Here is a 25,962-nt window from a genome sequence, read left to right on the forward strand (position 1 = left end):
TAAGGTATTATAGTGAGGCTTCCCAACAATCTAACAAGGTGGGTTCTTTTGTTTGTTTTTTAGTATGTGTTTTCCCTGCTCACTTATTTTGATAAATGGGAAAACACTTCTGGGGAGAAAATTCCAATTTAAACTTCTTTAACTATTAACCCAAGACCACCATCCTATTTCAATATACCACATTTAACTAACCAGAGGAATTTCGGCTCAGTTAGAGGTGCAGTCAGGCATCCGCAGGGGTACACAGTTTAATCTCTTTTACTGCAGGCCTAACATTAATTTTCCCTGTTATTAATGGGTGGAAAAGCTCTCTCTGAGCCAAAGTGGGGATGGATGTTTAAAATTTAGACGTGTCGCATTTCACAGCTCTCTGCCGGCAGGAGTGATGCCTGTGGAAGGGGAGATCAATTATTTACAAAATTACAGCAGAGAAAACAGGTATTTATTGGGCATCAAGCTTTCGGAAATGAACCAAATCTTCCAAGTCTATGTTAATTCTCAGCTGAATGTGTCCCTCGCGTTTGCAAGTTTAATCAAGAGATGCATATAACTACAGTTCTAAAAGTTTCCATACCAGCAGCTCTCCAAACCAAACCCCGAAACAGCTTTTTAAACGCCTCTGTGTTTAAATAGTGGTTTGAAAACTTGGCACAAGAGCTACTGAAAGGGAACATATGAAGCCATCCAAACCGGCATGGTCTCCGGACAGCAGTTCTCTAGTAGCTCAGGCAAGTATCTCCTCCAACCCTGCTACCTGAAGTCCTTTTAACAAGAAATGCTGGATTTTCCAAGGAAAATTTTTAACCAAATTGGGGGGGGGGGGGAGGACAGGAATTTAAGGGTTCCAAAGGGGAAAATGTCCTCTCTTTTATGCCCTCTTCCTGACTGCCAACACTTTTTCCTCCAAAAGCCCCTTCAAACAGTGCTACATCATCCTGTAGAATTATTACAAAGGGAATTCTGGGAGGGCGAAATGGAGGTCCCCACTCATATCCCCCCCCCCCCCCAGAAATACTCCTCACAGCAACTTTATGTAATGCTGGGTTATCAACAGAGGGACATTCTGAGCAAGAAATGGTGGCCAATAGGACCACTGCCATGCTGCTAGTTGAGGCAAACTTAGCCTCCACAAATAAAAAAATCATTCCAATACCCTTTCCCTCTCCCCATTTCACTATCTGCAAATGGAGGAGGGGCATTTCAGTTGAGCCTAACCAGGGCCGGTCCGTCCATGCAGCAACTAGAAGGAGCTGCATGGAAAGGCAGATTATGAGGAGTCCAAGGGAATAGCAGTGGGCCTTTCATCCCAAGTTTGCCACCACCAAGAATGACTTGGCTGGAATGAAGCGCTGGAACGGACTTTGTGCCGGAGTGGATTTGAACGTGAAGCCTTGATTCATCATGCAGTCCAAAAATAATACATAGAAAGGGCTAGGGTGAGAAGGCCCATGATACAACAGCTAGCACTAGGTGTGTCCAGCGCCTAGATGGAAGACCATCAGTGAACATCTTGAATTCCAACATGGAAGTAAGGCAGGATACAAATGTGATAAAAATGTGTTCAAACCCAGCCCCTGGAGACTCACAACAAAATTTACTAATACAGGTGTGTTCCGCTTAACTACATTGGATACATTCTCCAATCCCCGTTGTTATGTGATTAGGTAGTTAAGCGAACATTCAGCCCAATTTAGTGCCTTTGTTGTGTAAACAGACACTCCCTGTCAGAAACTAGCTGGCTGTACAAGGCTACTGGTGATAGATTGCCTCTTCTTTGCATTAAGGGCCTCTCTGTGGTGTAAACAGACACTCTGCTGCAGGCTATGGGAGTCCTGCCTCATTAAGAGCCTCTTTGTTGTGCTTTGACCATCACTGTATATGCGGGTCCATCATTAAGCAGAAGGTTAAGTGGTGGACGCCTATATATCTGTTTGAACACAGTGGTCCTATGCATTGTTTATTCAAAAGTCAGTCAGTCCCACTGTTTTCCATGGGGCTCACTTCCCAGTTAGTGCATTTGAAATTGCCGCCCAAGTATTTGGAAAGTGCTATATCAAACATGTACCTTCAATCACAACGATTAAAATGAAAAAGTATCAAAAACCAATTCAGTTTTTCAATTTCAGCAGTGCCAAAAATGCCTCCACTTCAAGGGCATTTTCTGATCCTGGTTTTAAAATGTGCTTAGTTCATTTCCGTTGTGCTCATTCACACTTCCCCTTAGTTACAGCACCATGTAGCCAAATCTAATTAGCCACAGAGCACTGTGACACTACTCCCTTTTCTGCATGATCTCTGATTGTTTGGGGATCACCTATAAATTAATTCAGAAAGGAGGAGGAAGAACAAACAATTAAAAACAGACAGGATCAAAAGAAAAGGATTATTCAAACTGAGATTTGGAGAGGTGGGAAATCCCGCATCACCACAAAATCTGCTAGTGTTTTTTGTGTTTCTTTTCTTATTTTTTTAATCAAAACTGGGTTATATTCAAAGCCCGAGATTCAATTCACCCTTATGCTGCTAAATGAGGAAAGCTGCAAGAATAGTGCTAGCGGCAACATGGAACTTATGTTTATCTACTGCTGCACTAATGTTTAACTCAGTCGTAACATTTATAGCTCCGGGTTAAGCTTTGGCATTAAAAATTGAAAGCTGAAATATTGCTACAGTCACTGGGAAAAGTACTCTGCTTCCACTGACAGCTAGCTACTTCTATGGCAAAGGTGCCAAGAAATTAAACTGAAGCTTTCCATTACACTGTCAAGATCATCCTGGGTTGCTCTGGGGTAGATGCTCTGACTGCATTCATGCTAACACTTGCATCACTGGCCTAGAGAGCTGGTGGCATGCAGTGCTGTGGAGACTGAGCTACAGATCAAGACTTTGGCCAGCCCAGCCATGAAGCAAACTGGTGCAGCTTATGTCAGTAGCAGACGGTGAGGGGCAGGCAGTGAATCTGGAAGATTATGGAAGAAAAACAGAATATAAATTAAATAAACGGAAAGAAGCCGCTGCAGTGGGAGTGCCTTTGGGTTCCTAATGCCTCACTAGCAACAACTGAGTTGCTCCAGTGACAGCATCCAGGCCCCTGATCACTAGAAGCATCATTATGAAACCACTTGTGTCAAAAAACCACTTGTGTCACTTGTTTGGGATTTTCTTCGCTGTTCTGCTGAAGCATGCCTTTGGAACTGCAACAGAAGGCATCTATCTCCGGAGCAGATCAGAGGGAAAGCTCTTCAGCCTCTTCAGACTGAGAGCAAAGTCCAGCTGAAATGTCTGCGTGACTTCCTCTTTGCCAACGATGCAGCTGTCACTACCTACTCTGCCAAAGATCTCCAGCAGCTCATGGATCGTTTTAGCAAGGCCTGCCAAGATTTTGGACTGACGATCAGCCTGAAGAAAACACAGGTCATGGTTCAGGATGTGGACTCACCTCCCTGCCTTACAATCTCTGCACATGAACTGGAGGTTGTCCATGACTTTGTGTACCTTGGCTCAACGATCTCCAACACTCTTTCTCTTGATACCGAGCTAAACAAACACATCGGTAAAGCAGCTACCACGTTTTCCAGACTCACAAAGAGAGTCTGGTCCAACAAGAAGCTGACGGAACATACCAAGATCCAGGTCTACAGAGCCTGCGTCCTGAGTACACTTCCGTACTGCAGCGAGTCATGGACTCTTCGCTTACAACAGGAGAGGAAACTGAAAGCTTGCCACATGCACTGCCTCCGACGCATTCTCGGCATCACCTGGCAGGACAAAGTTCCAAACAACACAGTCCTGGAACGTGCTAGAATCCCTAGCATGCACTGCTGAAACAGAGACGCCTGCGTTGGCTCGGTCATGTCGTGAGAATGGATGATGGCCAGATCCCAAAGGATCTCCTCTATGGAGAACTCATGCAAGGAAAGCACCCTACAGGTAGACCACAGCTGCGATACAAGGACATCTGCAAGAGGGATCTGAAGGCCTTAGGAGTGGACCTCAACAAGTGGGAAACCCTGGCCTCTGAGCGGCCCGCTTGGAGGCAGGCTGTGCGGCATGGCCTTTCCCAGTTTGAAGAGACACTTGGCCAACAGTCTGAGGCAAAGAGGCAAAGAAGGAAGGCCCACAGCCAGGGAGACAGACCCGGGACAGACTGCACTTGCTCCCAGTGTGGAAGGGATTGTCACTCCCGAATTGGCCTTTTCAGCCACACTAAACGCTGTTCCAGAACCACCTTTCAGAGCGCAATACCATAGTCTTTTGAGACTGAAGGTTGCCAACATGTATGTATCATAATGGGCTTTGTCATTTATAACTCGGGTATGTCTGAAACCTGCAACTGTGGGAGTGCTTCATGGCAACTTAACAAGTATTGCCTTGCTGGATCTAACTAAGGTTACAGCATTCTCTCACCAGTACTGGGGGGGGGGGGGAAGCAGCAGCAGACTTGGGGAGAAAGACACCCCAATTTACACAAATTACCACGGCCAGCCATCTGTCTTACTCGCCACAGGGAAGCAAGTAATTTGCAAGCCTGCTTGTTGGGCATGTAGTGCCATTAAAGGTAAAAAAACAGGAGTGCAGATAATGAGAAAAGGTTTGCACACCACAGCAAGACAAACGTTGACAGTGGAAATCAAACTATTGCCAACTTGCAGAAAGAAGGTAGCTCAGTCTGCCACATTTCGGTTACAGCAAATCAAAGACTGGCATCTCAGTGACTCAGTGAAGACTGTGCCAGAAAATCTGGGCTATTCCATGGTCAGCTCAGGATGAAGGATTTTTTTTGGACGCTGAGCTGTCATCTAAATGCTCACTTGCAAGACCAGGCTGCAGGTCCAGCTGCCAGAAAACAAAGTGAACATGTTCCAGTTGTTGGGAGAACCGCATCACTTTCCAGACTCCATGCCTCCCTTGCTACTTCTGTTTAGTCCTGACTCGAAGATTTTGCCACCTTATGAAGGTGCTTCAGCTTTAGCCCATCCCTTGTTTTAAAAATTAGGTACGGTTTTCACTCCTGGCCCCTTCTGTTCTAGATAGCTGAAAGGGCACATCATGCAGTTCACACTGTTGTCTTTCCACTTTGAATACAGTTGTTTCTCCAAGAAGAGCTACATGCCTGTCTTCAAAACACAAAAACAAATCATGTGATACAGCAAGGACCAGAGTCAGCCAGGACACAAATTGGGAGCCACCTCACTTTGGCAAGTCATTCAAAGCTACAGAACGGAAGAAAATGCTGAGTCATCCGTCCAGGCCCACCTATTGCTCCACTGACCCAGGCACTCCACACTGGAGGCTCCTAGCTATAAACGCTACCACTCGGACATGGGTGTTTTCCTAGGCAATAATCACAGGCCTTGGTCTTGGCTGTGTGGCCCTCTGCCTATCATACCCTGTAGTCTGCTTCTGATCCCAGTATGCCAACCTCTTCATCTTTTACTTGCCAGCCTTAGGTCAGCATATCTCAAAACACTATTGTAAAACTGGAAAATAGGCAGAAGAGGGCAATTGAACGGATGAGGAGGCTCGAGTCCTCTCCCTGTTTGGGGCTTTTTAGTCTAAAAAAAAGACAACTAAGAGGGACCATGGCTTAGAAAATTATGCATTGTGTGGCGAAAGTAGAGAGTAGAGAGCTTTCCTCCCTCTCTCAGAATAGCAGAAGCAGGGATAATCCAGTGAAACAGAATTGTGGCAGGAGATTCAGGTCAGAAAATAGGGGATGTCAAGGTCTTCAAGAGGGTGTAATTATTGTACAGAATTCACTGCCTCAAGGTATGGTGATGGCTACTAACTTAGAAGGCTTTAGAAGGGAATTAGGCAAATTTATGGAGGACAAGCCTGTCCATGGCTACTGGTCATGATGGCTATATGTTGCCTCCAGGTTCTGGGGCACTAGGCCTCTCTATATTCATCACTGGAAACCAACAGTGGGAGAGAGCTGTTTGTGGGCTTCCTGGGGCATCTTGCTGGTCACTGTGAGAAACAGGATGCTGGACTAGACAGGCCTCTGCTCTGAAGGGAGAGGGGCTCATCTTATGTTCCTGTCCTGTGTGCTGCTTCCACGCCCCCTTTATTCACACACTTGACCAGGCTGTTGCCTGTACTAACCTGAAATTGACCCTCCTGAGCTAGTTTGATATAGACTTGAGACCTAGTCATCTTCAATCCCCAGCACTGTTCCATTCTTCATTATTATGGCACATTATTATGGCATCTGTATAGCTATAGATATATATACGTAGATACACACACACAAACCAGAGGTGGCCACCCTTTCAGGTTTAGGGTTCCTGGACCTTCAAACAATTGTGTAGAAGAGGGAGTTTCAGCAAGTCTGTGAGATGGCAAGCTGCGCCTGCTGAAATTCCCTTTTATACACAGATGTTAAAGGTCCAGGAGCCCTAAAGTTGAAAGGTTGGCCATCCCTGATCTGAACATTGAAAAACAGCAAATAAAAAATGATTGCAAATAGGAAAATATTTCCTTAATTAAATTATTATGCATTGTGTGGATAATTAAATTATTATCAAGCAAGTGATGGTTGCACACTGGGGAACAAAGGTAAGAGTTGAAGAACTACACTCACTATAATACATCAGAAAAATACACATTGTATGGAAGAGGTATGCCCTAGCCTGGAGGAAAAGCTGCAGTATAAGGTGTAAAGAGAACCAGATTGCCAAGGTATTGCTATTCAACATTGGGTTTCTGACCTGCCTCACTTGTTAAGTTAGTTTGTACATCATCATAAACTCCCATCCTGATCCCAAGGGCTTTTCCAAATCTGCTCATCAGTTGCCGGACAGAACCTTTTTCTTGCAGAGTAAGCTTCAGATATGGAGTCAGCTGGCTGTACACACAGGAACCGTATGGAAAGGTTTATTGATTGAAATCGAGCCCTTCAGATGCCATTTACCTTTGAAGACAACCAACCGCCCAGCCACTGTAGGCCCCAAAGATAAATACAAACTATTTCCAGGCAGACCTAATAGCCTAGCATCATTTAGATTCTCAGTATGAAACCACAAATGATTTTCCTCCTCTCTAGTTTAGATCATGTGTGTAAATTAAATTCTATTGCCACTTTCAAAGACACGAGAAACCCAATTTCCTTAATACTGAACATACCCTCTGATAGAATTTTTTAAACGTATACATTCCTAGCACAGATAGTAAATTAACGCGGACCTTACAGCTTAAGTGTTAATGAGCCTCAATTTGCAGAAAAGCCTAGAGGAGCCGTAAATGGCATGTATAAGAGTGACAGTTAACATCATACAAGGAGGCTGAGTCACAAGTTATTTAAAAAATGTAAATGCATGGTAGCTCTCACATGGTAGCTACACAGCTCCCATTCATTTCAAGAATGAAGAGAGAGAACTTCCCAGGGGGTTGTAGCCATTGCCTTTAATGAAGGACTTCAGCTTAAAGCTTGTATTACTGAGATACTGGTTTAATAACAGGCGGGCAGCCCAATCCTAACTTGTGCTTGAGCAGGCAGGCCGGCATGCCTGTGCTGTATCCCACGCAAGTTTCAGGCAGCCAGAGGCTTGACCAGGGGCAAGGAGAAACTTTTCCCCTTACCCCAGGGAGAGCCACTGCAGTCCCAATGAGGTTACTCGGATCCCAGGACTGCCCTGAGCCGCCCAGGAACAGGATTCGGCATAACTGGCATAAAAGGACAGAAAAATGGGTTAACAATTAAGGAAGCCCTTGCCACCAAAAGGAAGTACTTTCAATCCAAAAATAAATACACAAGTATGTTACACACAAACTGTTACAATTTTCAGAAGTAAGGGTGCATAAAATACATTCAACCTCAGTTTTAATCCCTTTACAAGCCTTGCAGATCTTCTATAGCAATCCAAGCAAACCATGCAAATGCATACACTTAAAAAAAGAAAAGAAACTAGTTTACATCCATATTTATTCTCCCCTCCAGGGTCCCCTTGAACAAAATTTAAGTGTACTGTAGGCAGTTCCTCAAACATAACTGAAAAGTCCAGATTGTGCGATTCTTATCAGTTATGTGATTTACAAGCAATGTACCTCGGGGGCGGGGTAGAGATGAGTTTGAAAATAAAGGTTTCTCCAGTTGCAACAGTGTTTAAAGTCCGGAGGGACTGCCCTGCGCCACCCATACGGTCCCAGTCCAGATCACAGGGCTGAGCCAGGAGTGCCCGTTGCCAACCTCATAAATACTGCCATTAAAATGTTTGTTTTAATTCTGACCTCAGAGTCACAGCTAATAAACAAGAAAGGCAGTGGGAAATTGAAAAACAAACTCAACGCAGCTGTCAGACTGGCTGGTTCACAACAGCATCTAACGGCATCCTTTAATTTCAGCTTCTATGAATAGATCCCATACAGACTGCACGTTCCATTCCAGGCAGCCGGGAGAGTGGCGTCCCCCTCCCCAGCATTTTTTGCACTGGTATGTTGTATGCGGTAGTTTTATGGCACATTTGAACTTATCCCTCAGGACTATCCTCTATTTCCAGAAGGCCTGAACTAATCACTGTTTCCTCCTTTATCTGACTTCCTGTGGGCCATGGATTATATTTCAGGACAGCACTGAAAGAGCAGACCAAGAATCTATCTAATCCAGCCCTATAGTCCAGCATCCTGTTTCCAATGGTGGCCCATCAATTGCCACTAGAAAGTTCACAAGCAGGGCGTGAAGGCAACAGGTCTCAATTTCTCCTTGGCACCTGGTATTCTGAATATGGAGGTTACATTCCATTATCATGACTAACAGCTGGTGATAGGCCTATCCTCCATGAATTTATCTAATTTTTTTAAAAAACCATAAATTAGTGGCAGAAGTTTAGTGTGTACTGAGAGACCATGGGATTCCTTGGATGCTTATCAAGAGTTCTTTGCCAAAAGTGAGTGTCCAAGGGGCTAGGACGGCCCTGAATGAAAATATGGCCCTAGTCTACTCATATAGCAAGATGAATTTTATTAATTCTGAGGAGCCAGAGTAGGTTACACCACATGAGGCTGCCTGAGGAGGCCCCTCACACTTTGGTCTGGGGCCTGAACACAAATCATACAAACATACAATGCTGTCTTCTCTTGGATCCAACCCTTGGTCCATCTAGCTTAGAACTGTTTACCGGGACTGGCTGGAGCTCTCCAGGGCCCCAGACAAAGATCTATCCCATCTCTACCTGGAGATCAAGCCAGGAATTGAAAGCAGTTGCCTGCGCTGTATCCAACTCAGGGTTGGGGTTGGCTGCCTCTCAGCCTGGGGCAAGGGAAATGAATTCCCCTTACCATGGGTAATGCAGCAGCAGCCTCAACAGGGCTAGTCTGATCTGCGCTACCTAAATCAGTGGCACAGATCTGAGCAGCCTGGCACTATGCCATGTTGTCCGGGTGTGGGGTTAGGATCCGGCCTAAGTGCCAGATCTTGGCTCCACCCTATGCCTGACCCCAGGTCGTCCACAGGCCCACCCACTCTCCTCTGCCTCAGAACACCCAAATTCTGCTCTCCCCCCCCCAAACTTGCCAGACCTCCGCTCCAGCCTCAGGAGGCTTGCACAGACCTACCTGTCAGTGTGGGGGCTGGATTTGGCCCCCGCAGGCTGGTACACATCCATGCACCAGCCCAACTGACAATAGAGGAGGTGTACAAACATACCTTACCGCACTTTTGCGACACTCCCAGGCCAGTGCAACAGCTCTGCACCGGCCCAGCACCACCTCTGGATTGCACCCTGAATCTCACAGACTAAATGGAGTATGACCAAAGTCTAAGGCCACTTGAGTTCATAAGTAAGGTGACATTCACACTGGAGACTCAGGACCCAATCCTATCCAACTTTCCAGCACTGATACACCCACAATGCAGTCCTGAGGTAAGGGAACAAACTTTCCCTTACCTTGAGCAAGCTTCTGTGACTGCCCCTCCACTGCAAGACGCAGTGCACACCCCATTGGCATGGCTGCATCAGTGCTGGAAAGTTGGATAGGATTGGGCCCTCAGTGGCTCTTGCTCTTAGCCACTACGCCACACCATCTCTTGGCATACAACAAAGAAAGTAGCTCTTATGACTGTGTTTTATGAACTTCTCAAAGCTCACCGGAGGACATTTTTAACAAGTAGCTACTTTGCTTTTAAGAGCCCCATTATACAGCCCATGAAAATAGCTTTGCAGGGCCTGTATAATTGCTAACAGTTAAGTGCTAATGGCATTATATAAGCAGAGCTTCAATGTGGTCTATTCATAAAGGCTGAGCACCCAGGCAATAGAAACCCTACAAGATCCAAGGAATCAGGACAGCAGAGAAAGGAGAATGCCAACCACCCCTGCTCAAACGTCTTCACTCCCTAGAAGCCAAAGTAAAAACAAGGCCTGCACCAATTATCACATGCCGCCCTTCCTATTTGCATGTATGAAAATTCCAAGCTCAAAAATTATAAGCTGGGATTTCAAACATTGTCCACTCTTCAGAATGATCACAGTCCTTCACACACGTTCTCATTATATTTTCTCAGAAACCTTTACAACTACCTTATCAGGTAGCCAGCTTTATTAACCCCATATTGCAGATTAATTTCATCTTAAAAAAAAAAATACGTGTACCCCAATACATATACCCCACCATTAGGCCCCAAGGAAAGTGATGATGTCAAAATGAAACCAACCATAATTTAAAAATTCAGTAAAACTCATCACAAGAAATAATTCAGAGACATAAGAACATCCAGAGAGAACAGCAGCAGTAATCCAGCAAAAGCCCAAAGGAATAGGTGGGTCTTTAAAGCCCTTTTAAAAACTGAAAAGGAGGGGCATTCCAAATCCCCTGCAGAGAGAAATCCAGCTACATAATTTTGGCACACTTCACACATTGTAATATAATACATGTATGCTACATGCATGATTGATAATGGATATATGTGCATATATTGTATGTAAATTAGGTTTTGTCACCTTTTATATTATTTGCGTTTATAAAACCTTGGTTACTTCCAGGAACAAGGAAATTATTAAAATTTAAAGTTACAGTTTGATATACAGTAATCTATATGAACATTTTGTTACAAGCTAACAAAAAGAAAAGACAAAAACTGTACTGTATTACACTTGCATGCCAAGTCACTGCCTATGAACAACCAAGAACACAGAGAATGTCTAAAAGTGAGGAGAGGTTCAGATAGAGGAATTCAGTGGCAGGAGTTCTCAAACTCTGGCCAAGGAGCCTCCTGCACGCAGAAAAAAGAAGTCTTATTCTTTAAGTGCCATTGTTCCCATAGTCCATGAAGACTGGCACTCAATGAGGCAAAATGCCTGAAAGAAATGAGATACTTCATTGTGTTTTGCTTGCTCCACACCATCTTTCAACAGTAATCCAAGGAGGGCCAAAACATCCTGTCAAGACTAGCTATGAAGCCAAGTCCCAATCAGAAGGCCTACCCAAGTCCATTTTGGAAGATGAAAGGCAGTCATTGGGACCTTGAGCCACAGGAGGAGGAGAGGAGTCACCTCTCAGAAGGTCACCTTCCCTTGCTTGCCCCAAAAGTCTACCCCAACAGAATAGATCAAAGGTGGCCCACAGTCACAGAAGTTCTTCTTTAGCAGTCCAGGGACTTCGTAACAGTGACCAAGAAACAATACTTAGTTTTGCAACTGATAAGGTGCCATGGAGGACTCCCAACATTTGTCCCTAAGAGGCCAGATCAGAGGAGTCAATGCCCATTTAATGATTTTACTTCTGTCTTGTTAAGAAAGCCAATCTTCCCTGCACATTGGGTAAGGGCTGGTTCTAACCATCCTTGGGCCAACTGAAGAAGAAAACATGGAGTCTGGTGCTATTTAAATCTCCATTGGGAGCCAGAAGTTGTGAGCACATGTCTCCAAACCATGGGGCTTCTACAAGGCCCCAGTTCTCCAGCTGATTCCTAAAGCTTCTTGCTCCAGAACAAGCGACTGCTCTGTTCTCGACTCTGCATCTTCTGATTTGCCCAGCCATCAGATCATGACAGATTTCTGGCTTAAACTGTTAAATGTTTGCTTCCTCGAGGAAGAGGAGGACAACAGTGAACAATTCTTGTGACAGTGAGACTGGAATACAAGATTTTTACAGAGCTACACATACTTGGCAAGTCTGCAAGACTGTCCCACAAGCACATATGCAATCTAGTCCAGACTTGGCATTGTGAGAATGCCAGCTGTCCTTTTATTTCGAGTCAAGTTTCTAGATCTTATGGTAGAGGGAAATCTGAAAATTGGTTGGCAGTGCTGGTGAAACCGCAGATCAATATGGGGAGCAACAAGATTTGTGGTCAGAAGAGTGGATGTTTGATGCCCCACGCTGCTTCCCTTCCAATTCTTCAAGAACCACTATTCCAAAGAAGACATGCTCCTTAGTGCCTTTTCCATTTGCTGCCAGCACCTTTCAGGGGAGCAGAGCCAGGAGCCACATACATCTCCAGATGAGCTCCTGAAGGTGGTGGTTGTAATTGTAATTGGCTCCAGCCCCATTCCTAGTTTCTTGCTTCAGGTGAGATCTTCTGCTCTGGATCTCAACCCTGACACTCCTGGTTACCTACCCAACAAATCCAACCTTGACAAACACTGGAAACAAGACGGGGAAGAAGAGTCTGTGCTCTCAAGCAGTCTCTCATCTGCAAGTAGCCTTTCTACACAAGAGGCAAACAAAGAATTCTCTCAAACTGTCTCTACTGTTCTGTGCCAAGTGAGCATGGCACCACCATTTGGGAAGTGGGTCCTTCGCCTGTTTTGGCATCCCACCCTATCTGTATCTCCCCCTAGCAAGTCTCTTGTGCCTCCTCAGGAAGGCCCCCCTCCTACTTGGAAACCAGCGGAAAATTCAGGGAATTCCAAAATACAGCTCAGACACATAAAAACAATGTCTTATTAAACCACTTCTGGTGGAAACAGATGGGACAAACATAATTAGTGTAATAACTTCTGCGCTTATTAAAGCTCAGAAGCTTGCTTAACTCCAACCTAAATTGCAACATGTCCTGAATAATGTACACTCAATAATGCAGGAGTCACTTGCCCATCAGCTCCTACAGACTGGAGTCTAGACAATTGCCAGTTTAGTCTAGTCTGGCCTAAGATGGAGCGATTGATTCCACTGGATAACAATTTAATCCTTTTCCCTCCTCTTCTTGTTATCAAGATTACACACACTTAGAATTCCTGGCAGACCATCGTGTGCAACATTATGACTTTGGAAGCCAATTCATAAACATCTTAATCATCCGTCCCCCTATGGTGTAGATTCCTTCCGTCTAAAACGACCTCCCAAACTGTACTGCAAGGCGCCTTTGGCCAAGAAGTACTTGTGGATTTACATTTGAGGGGTCAGATGTGTTTCTATCCCAGTCACTGTAGCAAGCATGATGTTTGGTAAACTGTTTGGGACTCTTGAAACAGTTTATTAAGGAAGATGACTCTAGGCTTAATCCCTCCTGACGAAACTTCTCGTGAGAAAACAGTCCTGTGGATAGCGGAGGTAGATCTGGCGTTCCCTGGTCAAAATTCACCTTCAGACTCACTGGGTGGCCTTTGGCAAGTTGAGAGCCAGGGCAGCAAAACTTGGAAGCGGGGAGCTGGGTTCAAATCTCCACTGAAGCTCTCAGAGTGACTATGGACTAGGCATCCGCTCTGACTAACTTAAATTACATAATACTCTGCAAAACTCTGGATAACTCTGCAAATGCTGCCTCCAGCTCCACAACCCTATAGGTAAATAAGTATTTTTTGTATCATTCTCATCGTTCTCATAGTAACATTTTCACCTGGGCAGTGAAGACCAAGGGGTAATAGCTAACGAGAATGAATGGCAAAGGCAAGATTCAAGCCAGGGAAAGTCTGAAGCTCAGCCACTGCACCACATGCAAAATGGGAACAAACAGTCCACCTTACAAGGTTCTTGATATGACCATCAACTGCCTATTATAAACTATCTGCCCATTAAGTGCCTATTCATAATTCAAGCAATTATGATTCCTGCAAAGTTCAATTTGGGTGATCACAGTGAATTGTTAATTTGCATGCTTGAGAGGAGGCCACAGGGCTTTCTTCACCTTCGGAAAGGCATATCATTTGAAGGCAGGGTCAACTTCAGACCCTCCTAACCCAAGCCTGCCCTCTCCCTACCCTCCCAAACCAAGCCTGGCAGAGCAGATGCCTTTCTACCTCCTTGCACTATGGAACAATATCACCAAGAGTGCCAAAGTCAATGTGGCAACAGTTTAAACATTAACAGAGGAAAACTAGGAGAAGAAGAGAGCAGCATCCCTGTAAGGCCCTGACCATGGAGGGTCTCCCAGGGTTCACCATGGAGAGAAAGCTGCAAGCAACCCTCCTTCTTTAGCAATGCTAAAGAGACAAAGTGTGGAAAGGTAGACCTCTGTCTTTGGGGTGATCTCAGCAAAGGTACCCAGAAAAGCTTAATGATAATGGTCCCGCCCGACATTACAATGTAGTTTCAAAGCAAATCAAAGAGATGTCCCTTCCCCCAAAATGAGCACAGCTCACAAGCAAAGCTTCTATTTGCAATGAACATTTGAAACAGAAGCAGCAGGGAGGAAGGAGGGTGCATGCCATGTTCCTTGTAAATAAAATACTGCAAAGGAAAGGGAAAGCAGTTGATAGGCTCCAAATCACCTCTACCTATCCACTTGGAGCTCTGTAAGCATCAAGTAGGTGAGGGAGTTGATCTGGAGCAGCAGCTGCCTTTTCCCCTCTCTTCTTATGCTCAGTCACTTGCTCATCCTCCCCCCTCATCCATGAGACAGCATTTTAGGGGGATTCAGGTGGCACAAGGGCACCTCATAGATGACAGCCACTGCACATCTCATTGCCCTGCCTAGGTGAAGAAGTCAGAATCTTTGGATGTGAAGGGCTGAATGAGTGAAGAGAAGCTGAAATTAGCTATGGACAAGATAGAGGGTTCTCCTGGGTAAGAGATCTGCTAAATACTGTTAATAATAATATGGCAGCAGTGTGTTGTCCTGTTCTTGACACTGGACCACATCCACAGTTTGGGAATACTACTGAACCAAGCACTGGTCCTGGATGTCCAGGTGATGGGTGTATCCCACGGTGCGTTTGCCCAGTTTCCCAGGGCAATGTACATTCACTTACCAAACAGTTTCATGTTACCATAGTCTCATGTTACCGTAACATGCTCTACATGGGGCTGCGTTTGAAGTTCATTTGAAATCTTCAGCTGGTACAAAATGCAATTGGCAAGAATTTTGACAGGGAAAATTTACACAGCTTTACAATCATGATATGTCTCTGTTATTCCAGCTGCATTTGCTGTCAGGATGTTTCTGGATGCAAGTCAAGTTGCTGGTTATTTCCTTGAAAGCCCTAAATAGCCTGTGTCCAGGGTATCTGACCTTCTCCCACACGAATCTGATCAACCCTGCAAGATCTTTTAAGGAGGTTCTTTTGCAAGTTCCACCACTGTCAAAAGTCTGGTAAGCAGCAAGCCATGAGAGTTGCTTCCTTATGAAGGCCCTGATGATGCAGAACTCCCTTCCCTTGAATTTTGCAGGTCCTTGCAAAAGATCTGCAAAAAAGATGCAGATGGTGTCCTGGCTTTTTCATCAGACCTTCACAGATTAATTAAAATGTTGTCCCTCAAAAGCTGAGTTGGGCCTCTCTGGGTTAGTTACTAAAGTTGGGTTTTTAATATTATTAATGCTATTATTGTTCTTAATGTTTGGTGCTTGATTTGTGGTTGTAAGCCACCCTTCAACCTTGGCAAGATATAAAATTTGAAAATAAATGAAATAATAGCAATAGCAGCAGCACATCCCAAGAGTGAACCTTACAGCTGGGGGCCACAGTGCTAGTGCTCAGTTTCTGGTGACCTTGGGATAAAGTCAAGCACTGGTCCCCCATGGTACTTCCCACCAGATTGCAGATGGCACATTTGGCACTTATTATTATAAGAATATGTCTTAAAAGAATGGCACTTTCACTGTCATTGGTACAGAAAGCTCTGGGGCTTACCTCAGTAGGTTGGCCTTCTGATAGGCCTGGGCCTTCAGGCAATGGCTGACCTCTGACACCACTCCTCATAACATCAACATTATATGAGGCACTGCCCCCCCCCCCAAAAAAAATGTTGAGTCCCCAAAGGAAGCAAAGTTAACCTTTTCATGTTTGTTCCCTTACTTGTGAAGAAATCTCCAAATGAGAGGAAAAGCAGGAAGCGCACGCAGAACACCAATTGACCATGCTGACAACAGTGCATCCAATCCCACACAGGTTCAGACCCTAGAATCTTGACACAACAGAGACAGGGAGGGGTCATAACTGGATGGGGAGGAATGAAACGACGAGAGGCTTCAAGAGGGAATGGATTCAGCTGCAATGGCATACACTGATCCAATCATACTTATCTGCAGCCTCCCTGTCCCCTTTCTCTCCTTGGATCTGCACCAGTGAAATTGCTAGTGCCGGTCCGAGGAGACTCATTGAGGGGTGGGAGGCTTACAGAAGGGAAGGAGGATTTAAATTCCCTTCCCCTTCCAAAGCTTCCCGCTCTGTCCCTCCTTGCTGGATACAGTGCACGCCTTTTCAACGCAACTGCACAGGCGAGAGGGAAGGATAGGATTAGGTCATAAGTTATACAATTGGTCCTCAGAACTGTCCATCAGTTCAGCAAATAGGAAAGAACCACACTGAGGTTGACTCAATGTTTGAACACCTGGAGTATTGTGTCCAGATCTGGTCGCCACATCTCAAAAAGGACACAGTGGAAATGGAAAAGGTGCAAAAGAGAGCGACTAAGGCTGCAATCCTAACCCCTTATGTCAGTGCTTTCCAGCACTGACTTAAGGGCAATGCAGCTCTGAGGTAAGGGAACAAACCTTTCCTTACTTTGAGGAGGCCTCCATGAGTGACACCCAACTGCAGGATGCAGCACATGGCCCATTGGCACCACTATGCCAGTGCTGGAAAGTACTGAAGTAAGGGGTTAGGATTGCACCCTAAGATGATTACTGGGCTGGGTCACCTTCCTTATGAGGAAAGGCTATGGCATTTGGGCCTCTCCAGCCTAGAAAAGAGATGCCTAAGGGGGGACATGATTGAGACATACAAAATTATGCATGGGAAGGATAAAGTGAATAGAGAGATGCTCTTTACACTCAAACATAACAAAAGAACTAGGGGACATCCACTAAAATTGAGTGTTGGGAGAGTTAGGGCAAACAAAAGAAAATATTTCTTTACTCAGCATGTGGTTGGTCTGTGGAACTCCTTGCCACAGGATGTGGTGATGGTGTCTGGCCTGGATGCCTTTAAAAGGGGATTGGACAAGTTTCTTGAGGGAAAATCCATTACGGGTTACAAGCCATGATGTGTATGTGCAACTTCCTGATTATAGAAATGAGCTAAGTCAGATGCAAGCGAGGGCACCAGGATTCAGGTCTCTTGTTGTCTGATGTGCTCCCTGGGGCATTTGATGGGCCGCTGTGAGATGCAGAAAGCTGGACTAGATGGACCTATGGCCTGATCCAGTGGGGCTGTTCTTATGATCTTGCTCATTTCTCCTGACTCAGTCAAGACACACCAAAACTTGTTGAAGGAAAGTCCACACTTTCTTTAGTGGCAATCTATACTCCTGAGAAGGCCTGCTTCACAGTTTGAGAAGTGTGGCAACAGAGGCAGAGTGCTGGAAATGGGTGACATCCACATGAACCTTCCATAGAACTATTTGACAAGCCTTAGAAATGCTGCAACAAAAATATCGCTTTTTTCCCCTTGTCAAAAGCACTAACAAAGCTCTGAACCATCTGCAGTTATTAAGGAGTTCTGACATAACAGATGGGCTGTCATCCATAAGTTCGACTGGCCACTGCAAGCAGAAGATAGGACATCCATTTCGTTTTTGTTCTTTGAAATGAGATTTCATCCCAAACCTCTTCAAGGCATTTTAATTCACTTTAGAACTCATTAATTTAGGCAAGCGGAAGCTCTTGATCTCCCTAGCCCCCTTCTTCACTGACCGCCACGCAGTCAATCAAAAAGTTATTACTCTGTCGTAGGAAGGATAATAAACAAGTTACCCTGTTGGTGGGACAAGATTACACGGACAGGATGCACTCTACCTGCCCACAAGCCTTATTCAGCTGAGAGTGGGAAGGAGAGGGGCAAAGGTGCTTTCCTTTGAGGCTTCAAATATCATTTTCAGATCACTTTCCCCTTCCCCCCTCCCTAGACAAAACAATGAGACGAAGAAAGAAATTCAAGTTGTATCTTCAGGTTAAGCATTAAGTGCAAAAGGATAAGTGATGTCAAATCTATGAGAATATTTGCACAAACCTCAAGAAATAAAATAAACTGTGAGGGGAAGCCTCAGTCCAACTACAAACAGAACGGATGAGGAAATTTACTATTGTCTTGCATTTCAGATACATTAATGCTGATTTCCTGAAATTTTGACTCACATCTTGGTCTACTAAAAAAGCAATGCTCTCAGTCTATGAGACTGGGTAAGAGATCAGGGCACAGAATCAGACATCCTACCAATGTTGAATTTCTCCTTTTCCTGCCTCTCGCCCCAGTGGCCTTAACTATGGTTAAGAATGACACCTGCTCTAATGGTAACCCCTAGGTAGTGCTGGTGCCAGACTGATTGGGATCCTGGAACTAAGCCCTGCACTGGGGCAAACTGGACCTATGCATCTCCCAAGCTTATTATTGGTGGAAGCAGGCAGAGGCAGTCGACAGCACTTCACATCATCCCATTAGCATAAGGGAGGAAATGTCAGCAATTGGCTTCCTCCTCACCAGCCAATGGGAGCATCCCTAGAAGTCTTGCAATGATGTAAGGGCCTTGGGAGGGGCATGTCCACTTGTAGGTAGGGATTGCTGGCTGCAGCAGCAGTGCTTCTTGGCTGACCAATGCTACCACTAGCCCTGGAAGGTTTAGAGTTTGGCATGGCCAAGTGGACCCTCAGGGTGTGGGCTGCCTGCCAGCACCCAACCCGGCTGACCCCCAGTCCTGCCACTGAACCAATCAAGAAACTGCCCAAAGGCAACCATTCAGCAACTTCATCACCAAGCCAACACATAGGCTCAGGATTTCCAAGCCCATGACCAACCCAGGCCACATTCAAAGTTTTTGCTCCTAACATATGGAATCAGCCATGTGACGTATGTGTTCTTGCATGCCATTTTGGAACACCAACAAGATCACTTTAAAGATGACAGTCACACAAGGGAGCCACAGTCTTCTGAGCAAGCAAAACTGTATAAACAAAAACAGCAACAGCAGCACTTACCACTAGGGTTGAATGACATACAGCAGATGGGCTTCTCATGTGCAGGAAAGTGAGCCACAATGCCATCACTGTCCGAGTCCTCACTGACAAGCACCTGCAGAGTAAGGGAGAGAGCAGAAGGTGAGTCACGTCGCTCTGTTTTATTGCTTCATATTCACAGACCAAGAACTTGGGGAACAGGCTGATTTTTATAGCGGCACATTACAAAAAATACTCAGTTCAATTCGTAATTAAATGAAGCTGTACATGGATAGAAAAGGCTTAAGGCAAACCTGCTGGCCTCTACGCCAGGTTTCATCTTTCTAATGGAGGAACTTCTTCCCATCAGTCCAAACTTCCTCCAGGTCATTTTTGGGGACAAGTTTATTTATTTGAAGAACTCTTAATGTGCTTTACAACTCAAAAACGTTCCACAGAAGGGAACAAAAATTATTTTAAACATTATTTATATAAAGACTTTGAGGGAATCAAATTAACATTATTAAAACAAAAGCAACAACAAACAAAATATATCCTGTTCAGCACCTAGGAAGGCAAATCACTCCATGTATTACATACAGTAGCTTTCATAGGCTTTAGGGCCTACTACACCATGCCAAGCTATTCTCCAACACCCTCTTTTCCCCCCTTTGCTTTGCTTTATTTAGCACCTACCCTGATGAATTCTGGAGCACCTGAAAGTCTGATAGAGATTCTGTGTTTTTTTCATTTGGTTAAAAAAAAAAAAAGGTTTTGCCAGGTAATGGCTCTAGAATTGTTTGGAATGGACCAACATAGCTCCATACAACTCTTTTCATAAACAAAGAAGAAAAAGTACTGTTTTGTTATTCATACATACATACATACATACATACATACATACATACATACATACATACATACATACATACATACCTGCCTTTCCAACAGCTCAAGGCAGCTTTTTAAAATTAAAAGCTCTTCATCTGGTGCCTTTAAACTTAGTTAAAAAGGTACTAGGTGGTTGCCAGTGGATGGGTGGGGGCTCCACCCCTAACACCTTTAACAGCTACTGTGTGGAGCAGAGGAGACAGATTGCAGCTCTGTTTCCAAGTGTAATTTGCCAAAAACACAGACAACACAATGGTGACATCCTAAACTTTAATTACTATACATTATGGGAAGATGAGATGGGATGTTGCTGTGGGATTACCATGCAACAGTGAGCAGGATGGACCAATGGTCTGACTTGGCAGAAGGCAGCTTCCTTTATTGATAGCCAATCATTTTAAGCATTGTAGTTCAGGTAGAGCATACTCTGCCAGCAGCTTTAATCAGCTTTGTGCTGGCTTCGTCAGGAAAGACAGGATATGGGTGCAGTAAATAACATTTTTAAAAATACAATAAATAAATCCCTGGCATCTCCAGATGAGGCTGAAAAAAGACACCTGGCAGAGACTTTGGAAAACTGATGCCAGTCAGAGCTGACAGTTCTAGACTAGATGATCAATGATCTGACTCAGTGTGAGGCAGTGGTCTTCAATCATTTTCATGCCACGACCCCAATATATAAGTAAATGAATAAATTATGAGACTGAGGACCTCACTGTTAATCCCACTTCCTCCTAGGACCCTATTCAACCACACCCATTGCCGTCCACTCCCAATTCCCATAATGCCCTCACAGCACTGATAACTGTAACCAAATATTCTTATTAGAGAGGACAGAAAAAGTTCCCATGAATTCTGGCACTAGCGAAATTGTGTACAATTGCTAAGAACCTAATCAGGCTTGGGGCACAGGGCCCAATCCTATCCAATTTCCCAGTGCCAGTGCCACTGTGCCAGTGGGGCATGTGAACCATCCTATGGTGGGGAGGCAGTCTCAGAGGCCGACTCAAGATAAGGGAACGTTTGTTCCCTTACCTTGGGGCTGCATTGCAGCCGCACCAGTGCTGGAAAGTTGGATAGGATTGGGCCCACAATCTCCTGGTACCTGCAGGTTATACCAGATGCCTCCCCCTAGTCCAGTGGTCTTCAAACTTTTTCATTCCCGTAAGTTCTCTGACCCCACAACTAAGGCTTCACAACCCCATTGGGGTCCTGACCCCAAGGTTGAAGAACAATGGTATAAGACATTACAAGGCACTGTTCACTTCCCACCCAACTCCAAGCATACCAGTGCTATACGCCAACTCTACAAAAAGAGTCTCATGTAATTTAAATGTATAGTAACCAAAGTAATTTATTAGTACATCCCTGTTATGCTCTAGACAAGAAGAAAACCCTTCCAAGAGCACAGAGAGGGAGGGCATAACAGACCATCCTTGAGCTTTCATGATCTGCTGATGAAACCATAAATAACGGTTACAGACAGCACAATATTTGGTGTCTGGAGTGCATTAGTGAGGGGAATTCATCTATTTAATATACAGTAACATTAAAAAAAATCACACACATTCTGTCAGCAGCACAAACATGCCAGGAAGAATTTCGTTATGAGTAAGTAATGAGTGTTTTGGAATTCTACCCCCTCCTGCATTCTTCGTAACAGCGGAAATATTGGATGTCTTGACTTTGAAGCCCAGATGAACTGGTCTCCCTGATTTTTCAACAGCTTTTTGCAATTGTCCTTAATTCTCAAGTTATAGACTTCCTTGGGCAGACAAAAGACAACTAAAAGCAGGACTGGCCATACCTGAAAGGCAGAGCAAGACTAGATGCAGGAGGCACAAGAAACACTTGCATGTTCCTGGAGAAACTGTCCAGCCACCTTGAAATCCAAAGTGGTGTGCAGAACTGTCATTGGGGGACTGTATCCAGCACATTACTACGCTTGCATGTAAAGATTTGGAAGAGGGGGAGAAAAACTTGAAATTTCTAGAAATTACCATACTGGGCAGTTCCAGGGTACAGCTGCCTTTAGTTTTAGGTGTCAACTTCCTAACACTCTTGGGTTGACAGGAAGGTCCTCCAGAAAGAATGACTGAAGAAGTCTGGCTTCCCTTCAGGTCCCAGACCAAGTCTGAAACATGGGAAAGGCAGTTCTTCAGCCATCACCTTTGATTTGGTCTACCAAATGAGCACAGATGAAGCAGGAGAGAAGGGCGTATCCATGTCAGGAAGGGAACAGTGTGAATAAGGCCTCAGCTGCTCCTGAACGTGTATGCAATGTAAACTGTAGTTCCCATGAGAACCAGTTGCCTCAGATGCACTGCACATGCATCATACACAACAGAACATGAGATCTCATTGTGGCCATAGCTCAGTGGCAGAGCACATGCTTTGCATGCAAAAGTCCCCAATTCAAGTATCTTTAGGTAGAGCTAAGAAAACACCCCATCCTGAAACTCTGGAAAGCCACTACCGGATGGTATATACCAGGGGTCGGCAATCCGCGGCTCCGGAGCAGAATGCGGCTCTTTCAGCCATCTGCTGCGGCTCTGGAGTCCGGGTGAAAGTGGCAAAGGGGGTGACAGAGCGCCTCTCCGTCACCCCCTTTGCTAAACTAATTACTATGTAAACATATAAAAAACTGTTTATTAATGGGAGCCACCCACAGCAGGTCCCTGTTTCAGAGCCCCCCCCCCCCGTAGAGCCCTCAGGCCCCCTCAGAACCCGGCTAGAGTTTCCCGCACGAAGCGCTTGCTCTGCCCCAGTGCTCCCCGCCCTAAGGCTTATGAAACGAGAGAGAGGCGCCTCCCCTTTCTGTGCCTTTTCTCAGCCTGGCTGGGGAGGGGAGCGAGCTGTGCCGCGTGGACTCAGGTGAGGGGCGCCCCCCGCCGCTGCTACCGCCACTGCCTCCTCTCCCCTCGCCATCCTGAGGCACGCCGTCCTCTCTGCCTGCGCCCTGCTCGGCTCCCTTCTGGCAGGACCTCTTCTGTGCCTTGGAAGGGCCGCCTTTCTAGCACCCCTCCGCTTCAGTCAGCAGCTCCCCCGCCAGCAAGGCAGCCTCAGGGGGCACTCACTGTTGCCTTGGGTCCCGCACTCATCTTACCTTAGGCTGCAATGCTATCCACTCTTTCCTGGGAGTAAGCCCCATTAGCTATAATGGGACTTACTCCTGAGTAGACATGCATAGGATTGTGCTCAAAGGCTGCACTCCTAGCCACACTTTCCTTCGAGTAAGCCCCTTTGATTATAATGAGACTCTATAATGAGTAGACATGCTTGGGCTCTCATGCTGCAGTAAGCTCCATTGACTATAATGGGACTTATGGCTCCCGAGGTTTTCTTTTCTCGGAAAACGGGTCCAAATGGCTCTTTGAGTGTTTAAGGTTGCCGACCCCTGGTATATACAATACACATTGTCTGACTGGGTATTAGGCTGCTTCCTATATAATCCTCCTGACATAAATGGGATCCCTTACACCACTATTCTGAATAGCAGAGCAAAGGAAGGGACAAGGGATGCTGCCATATCAGGAGGGGCCCAGGACATCTCAATATATCCTGCTATATTACAGGCAACACATTATGCCCCTGGAGGCCTCAAGAAAGGTCTGAAACTTTTTAGACCTTTCAGTACTATTCTGGTGTCTGGACATCTCCACCAGGCTCTGGGACTGGAAACAACCGTGCTCCACCCAAATCCAGGGTCTAGTTCAGACCACCACCTTCTCTAACAAACTAGCCTTCTGTGTGACGCAACAAAAAAAGATTGAAGGAAATCAGTTCACCTCTGTGCTACAGAAACTGCAGCTGGGTCTTCTAAATAGGTGGAGTCCTTAATAGCCTCCTTTCCCCAAGATTGTACCTCCTTCTTTAGACCCCCTAGCCTTGTGCTGTCAGTGCCGTCACTGAAAGTACATTATAAAAAGCCTTTCGGAGCCAAGCTTCATAAATCTGGCCATTATCCTGCACAATGCACAAGAACTCTACCTCGGAAAGTTGCTCAATTACGTCCCCTATCAAGAAGAAAGTGGGAACTCTAGAAAACAACATTAAGTCTCCCTTCTGTCAAGACCCTGAAAATCACCACTCATCTTGTCAGCTGCTCGACCTCATTTCCCCTAGATAGCTGACGATTTTCAAAAGGAACAGACTCGACCCGGGGCTTAATTGAACACACTCAGCTCCATCAACCAACTGTATTAAAGTTCAACAGAATGCCGACATTGACAGATAGAGGCAGGCCTCATTTCTCTCTAAACAGGAGGAGAGAAAGAACTCCAAAGTGGTCTTCTGGTGTTCTAAGAAAAACCCAAATGTCTTTCAGTTTCATCAAGGCAGCTTACAGCACTTTGATAAAACAATATTAAATCAGCACAGATAACTTGGGATTGGTTCCATCTTTTCACTAAAGATGGTTAACTTTAGGGTCACTGTCTTCACTAAAGATGGTGAAATCTTTTTACCACAGATTTTAATCATGAATTTGCTTAAATGAAGGAGCCAGGTCAGATTAATCCCCATTGGTCCACCTGCGACCTGACAACTACCCTCTGTCCAGTTGTATTAGTGGAGGCCAAGAGTCAAGCATAGTAAGTACAGGTCCAGCCTTGTTATACACTGATTTTTTATACACGGATTTGACTCAACACGAATGGCCCCTGCAAATGAGAAGGAATGTGTTGTGAAGCTTCCCTGTTTCACCTTCCTTAGCCTGCCTTATTCAGTGGTGACTAGAATCCTGCCTTGATTGTGCATCCAGAACACCAACCCTAATGCCTGCTAACCAGGCATACATAAATTCATCGCCATGGTAAAAGGCAATGGTCAGTGTAAACTCATTAAAAAGAGAAAAAGTCATGAAGTGTCTATAAATGATAACTTTACTCTAGACTCCCCAGAGACATGGCGTATTTCAGTACACTGTCAGATAGATCTTCAAGAAACTGTAAAATATACAAATAAACATGCAAATCCATTTTACAGTCATATTCTGAAGATATTCCACACAAAAGATCAAAGGATTAGAAGCACTTAAAATTGCACGTATTGAACATGCACACATGGCATTTTTATTCGGTTTTCGTGGTCCTTGCGCTGAATAGAGCCTGCTAGCTACAGTAACCAAAGCCACTATCCATTAAGATTTCCATATTTTTTCACGTTCAAAGGGTAAAACTATACTCTTTTTTCCTCACTGAAGAATTTCTTTCAAGTAGTGACAAGCATTAGTGCAAATAAAAACTATCAAGGACTTAATAATAATAATAACAACAAAAGCACTTGGGCTGCAATCCTACAACACTTTCCTGGGAGTTAGTCCCATTGAATTCAATGACAAGAGACACACAGGATTGCACTGTTAGTTGTTTTAAAATATATATATAACTACCATAAATAAAACATACAAAATGCCAATTAATTCAATGGGATTAATTCAATGGGTGCGGAAACAAAGTGCTAATATTTCGATCCATCTGGCAAAGACTCAAGACTCACTTAACATGTCCAGTGAAAAGTCTAAGACATCCAGAGCCCTAAAGCTTTTTGCTACAGCTTTGGTCAGAAAACAAAATCAAATATCAATAAGTTTTTCAGTTTAAATTATTTTTTCAGGCAAGCCAGGCTACATGGTGGTAACCCAGAAGACAGGAAGCTGTTTTTGAAACAGATCAAGAAACTTAATACTGAAAACCTATGTTTAATTACTACTAATCATCATCAAACAAGACTGCTGTACAACTGTATGGATATGTACAAGCAAAGAGAATAGAGAAATTATGTTTTACTTACGTATTTTGTGATTTTTGTACTGTATGTTTACT

The 25,962-nt window shown here is 44.8% G+C and overlaps 1 protein-coding gene across 4 annotated transcripts in view; it reads right to left on the reverse strand.

The window, feature by feature from the left end:
- BCAS3 (BCAS3 microtubule associated cell migration factor) overlaps positions 1-25,962 on the reverse strand; it is a 544,854-nt gene that overhangs the window by 396,444 nt on the left and 122,448 nt on the right. For all 4 annotated transcript variants that reach the window (XM_066634858.1, XM_066634857.1, XM_066634860.1 and 1 more), the window contains exon 13: positions 19,289-19,382. In XM_066634858.1, coding sequence (XP_066490955.1) covers positions 19,289-19,382 — 94 coding nt within the window. The remainder of the gene's footprint in view (positions 1-19,288; positions 19,383-25,962) is intronic.

This window comes from Tiliqua scincoides, chromosome 8, assembly GCF_035046505.1.
Source record: "Tiliqua scincoides isolate rTilSci1 chromosome 8, rTilSci1.hap2, whole genome shotgun sequence".
Lineage (NCBI taxonomy): Eukaryota > Metazoa > Chordata > Lepidosauria > Squamata > Scincidae > Tiliqua > Tiliqua scincoides.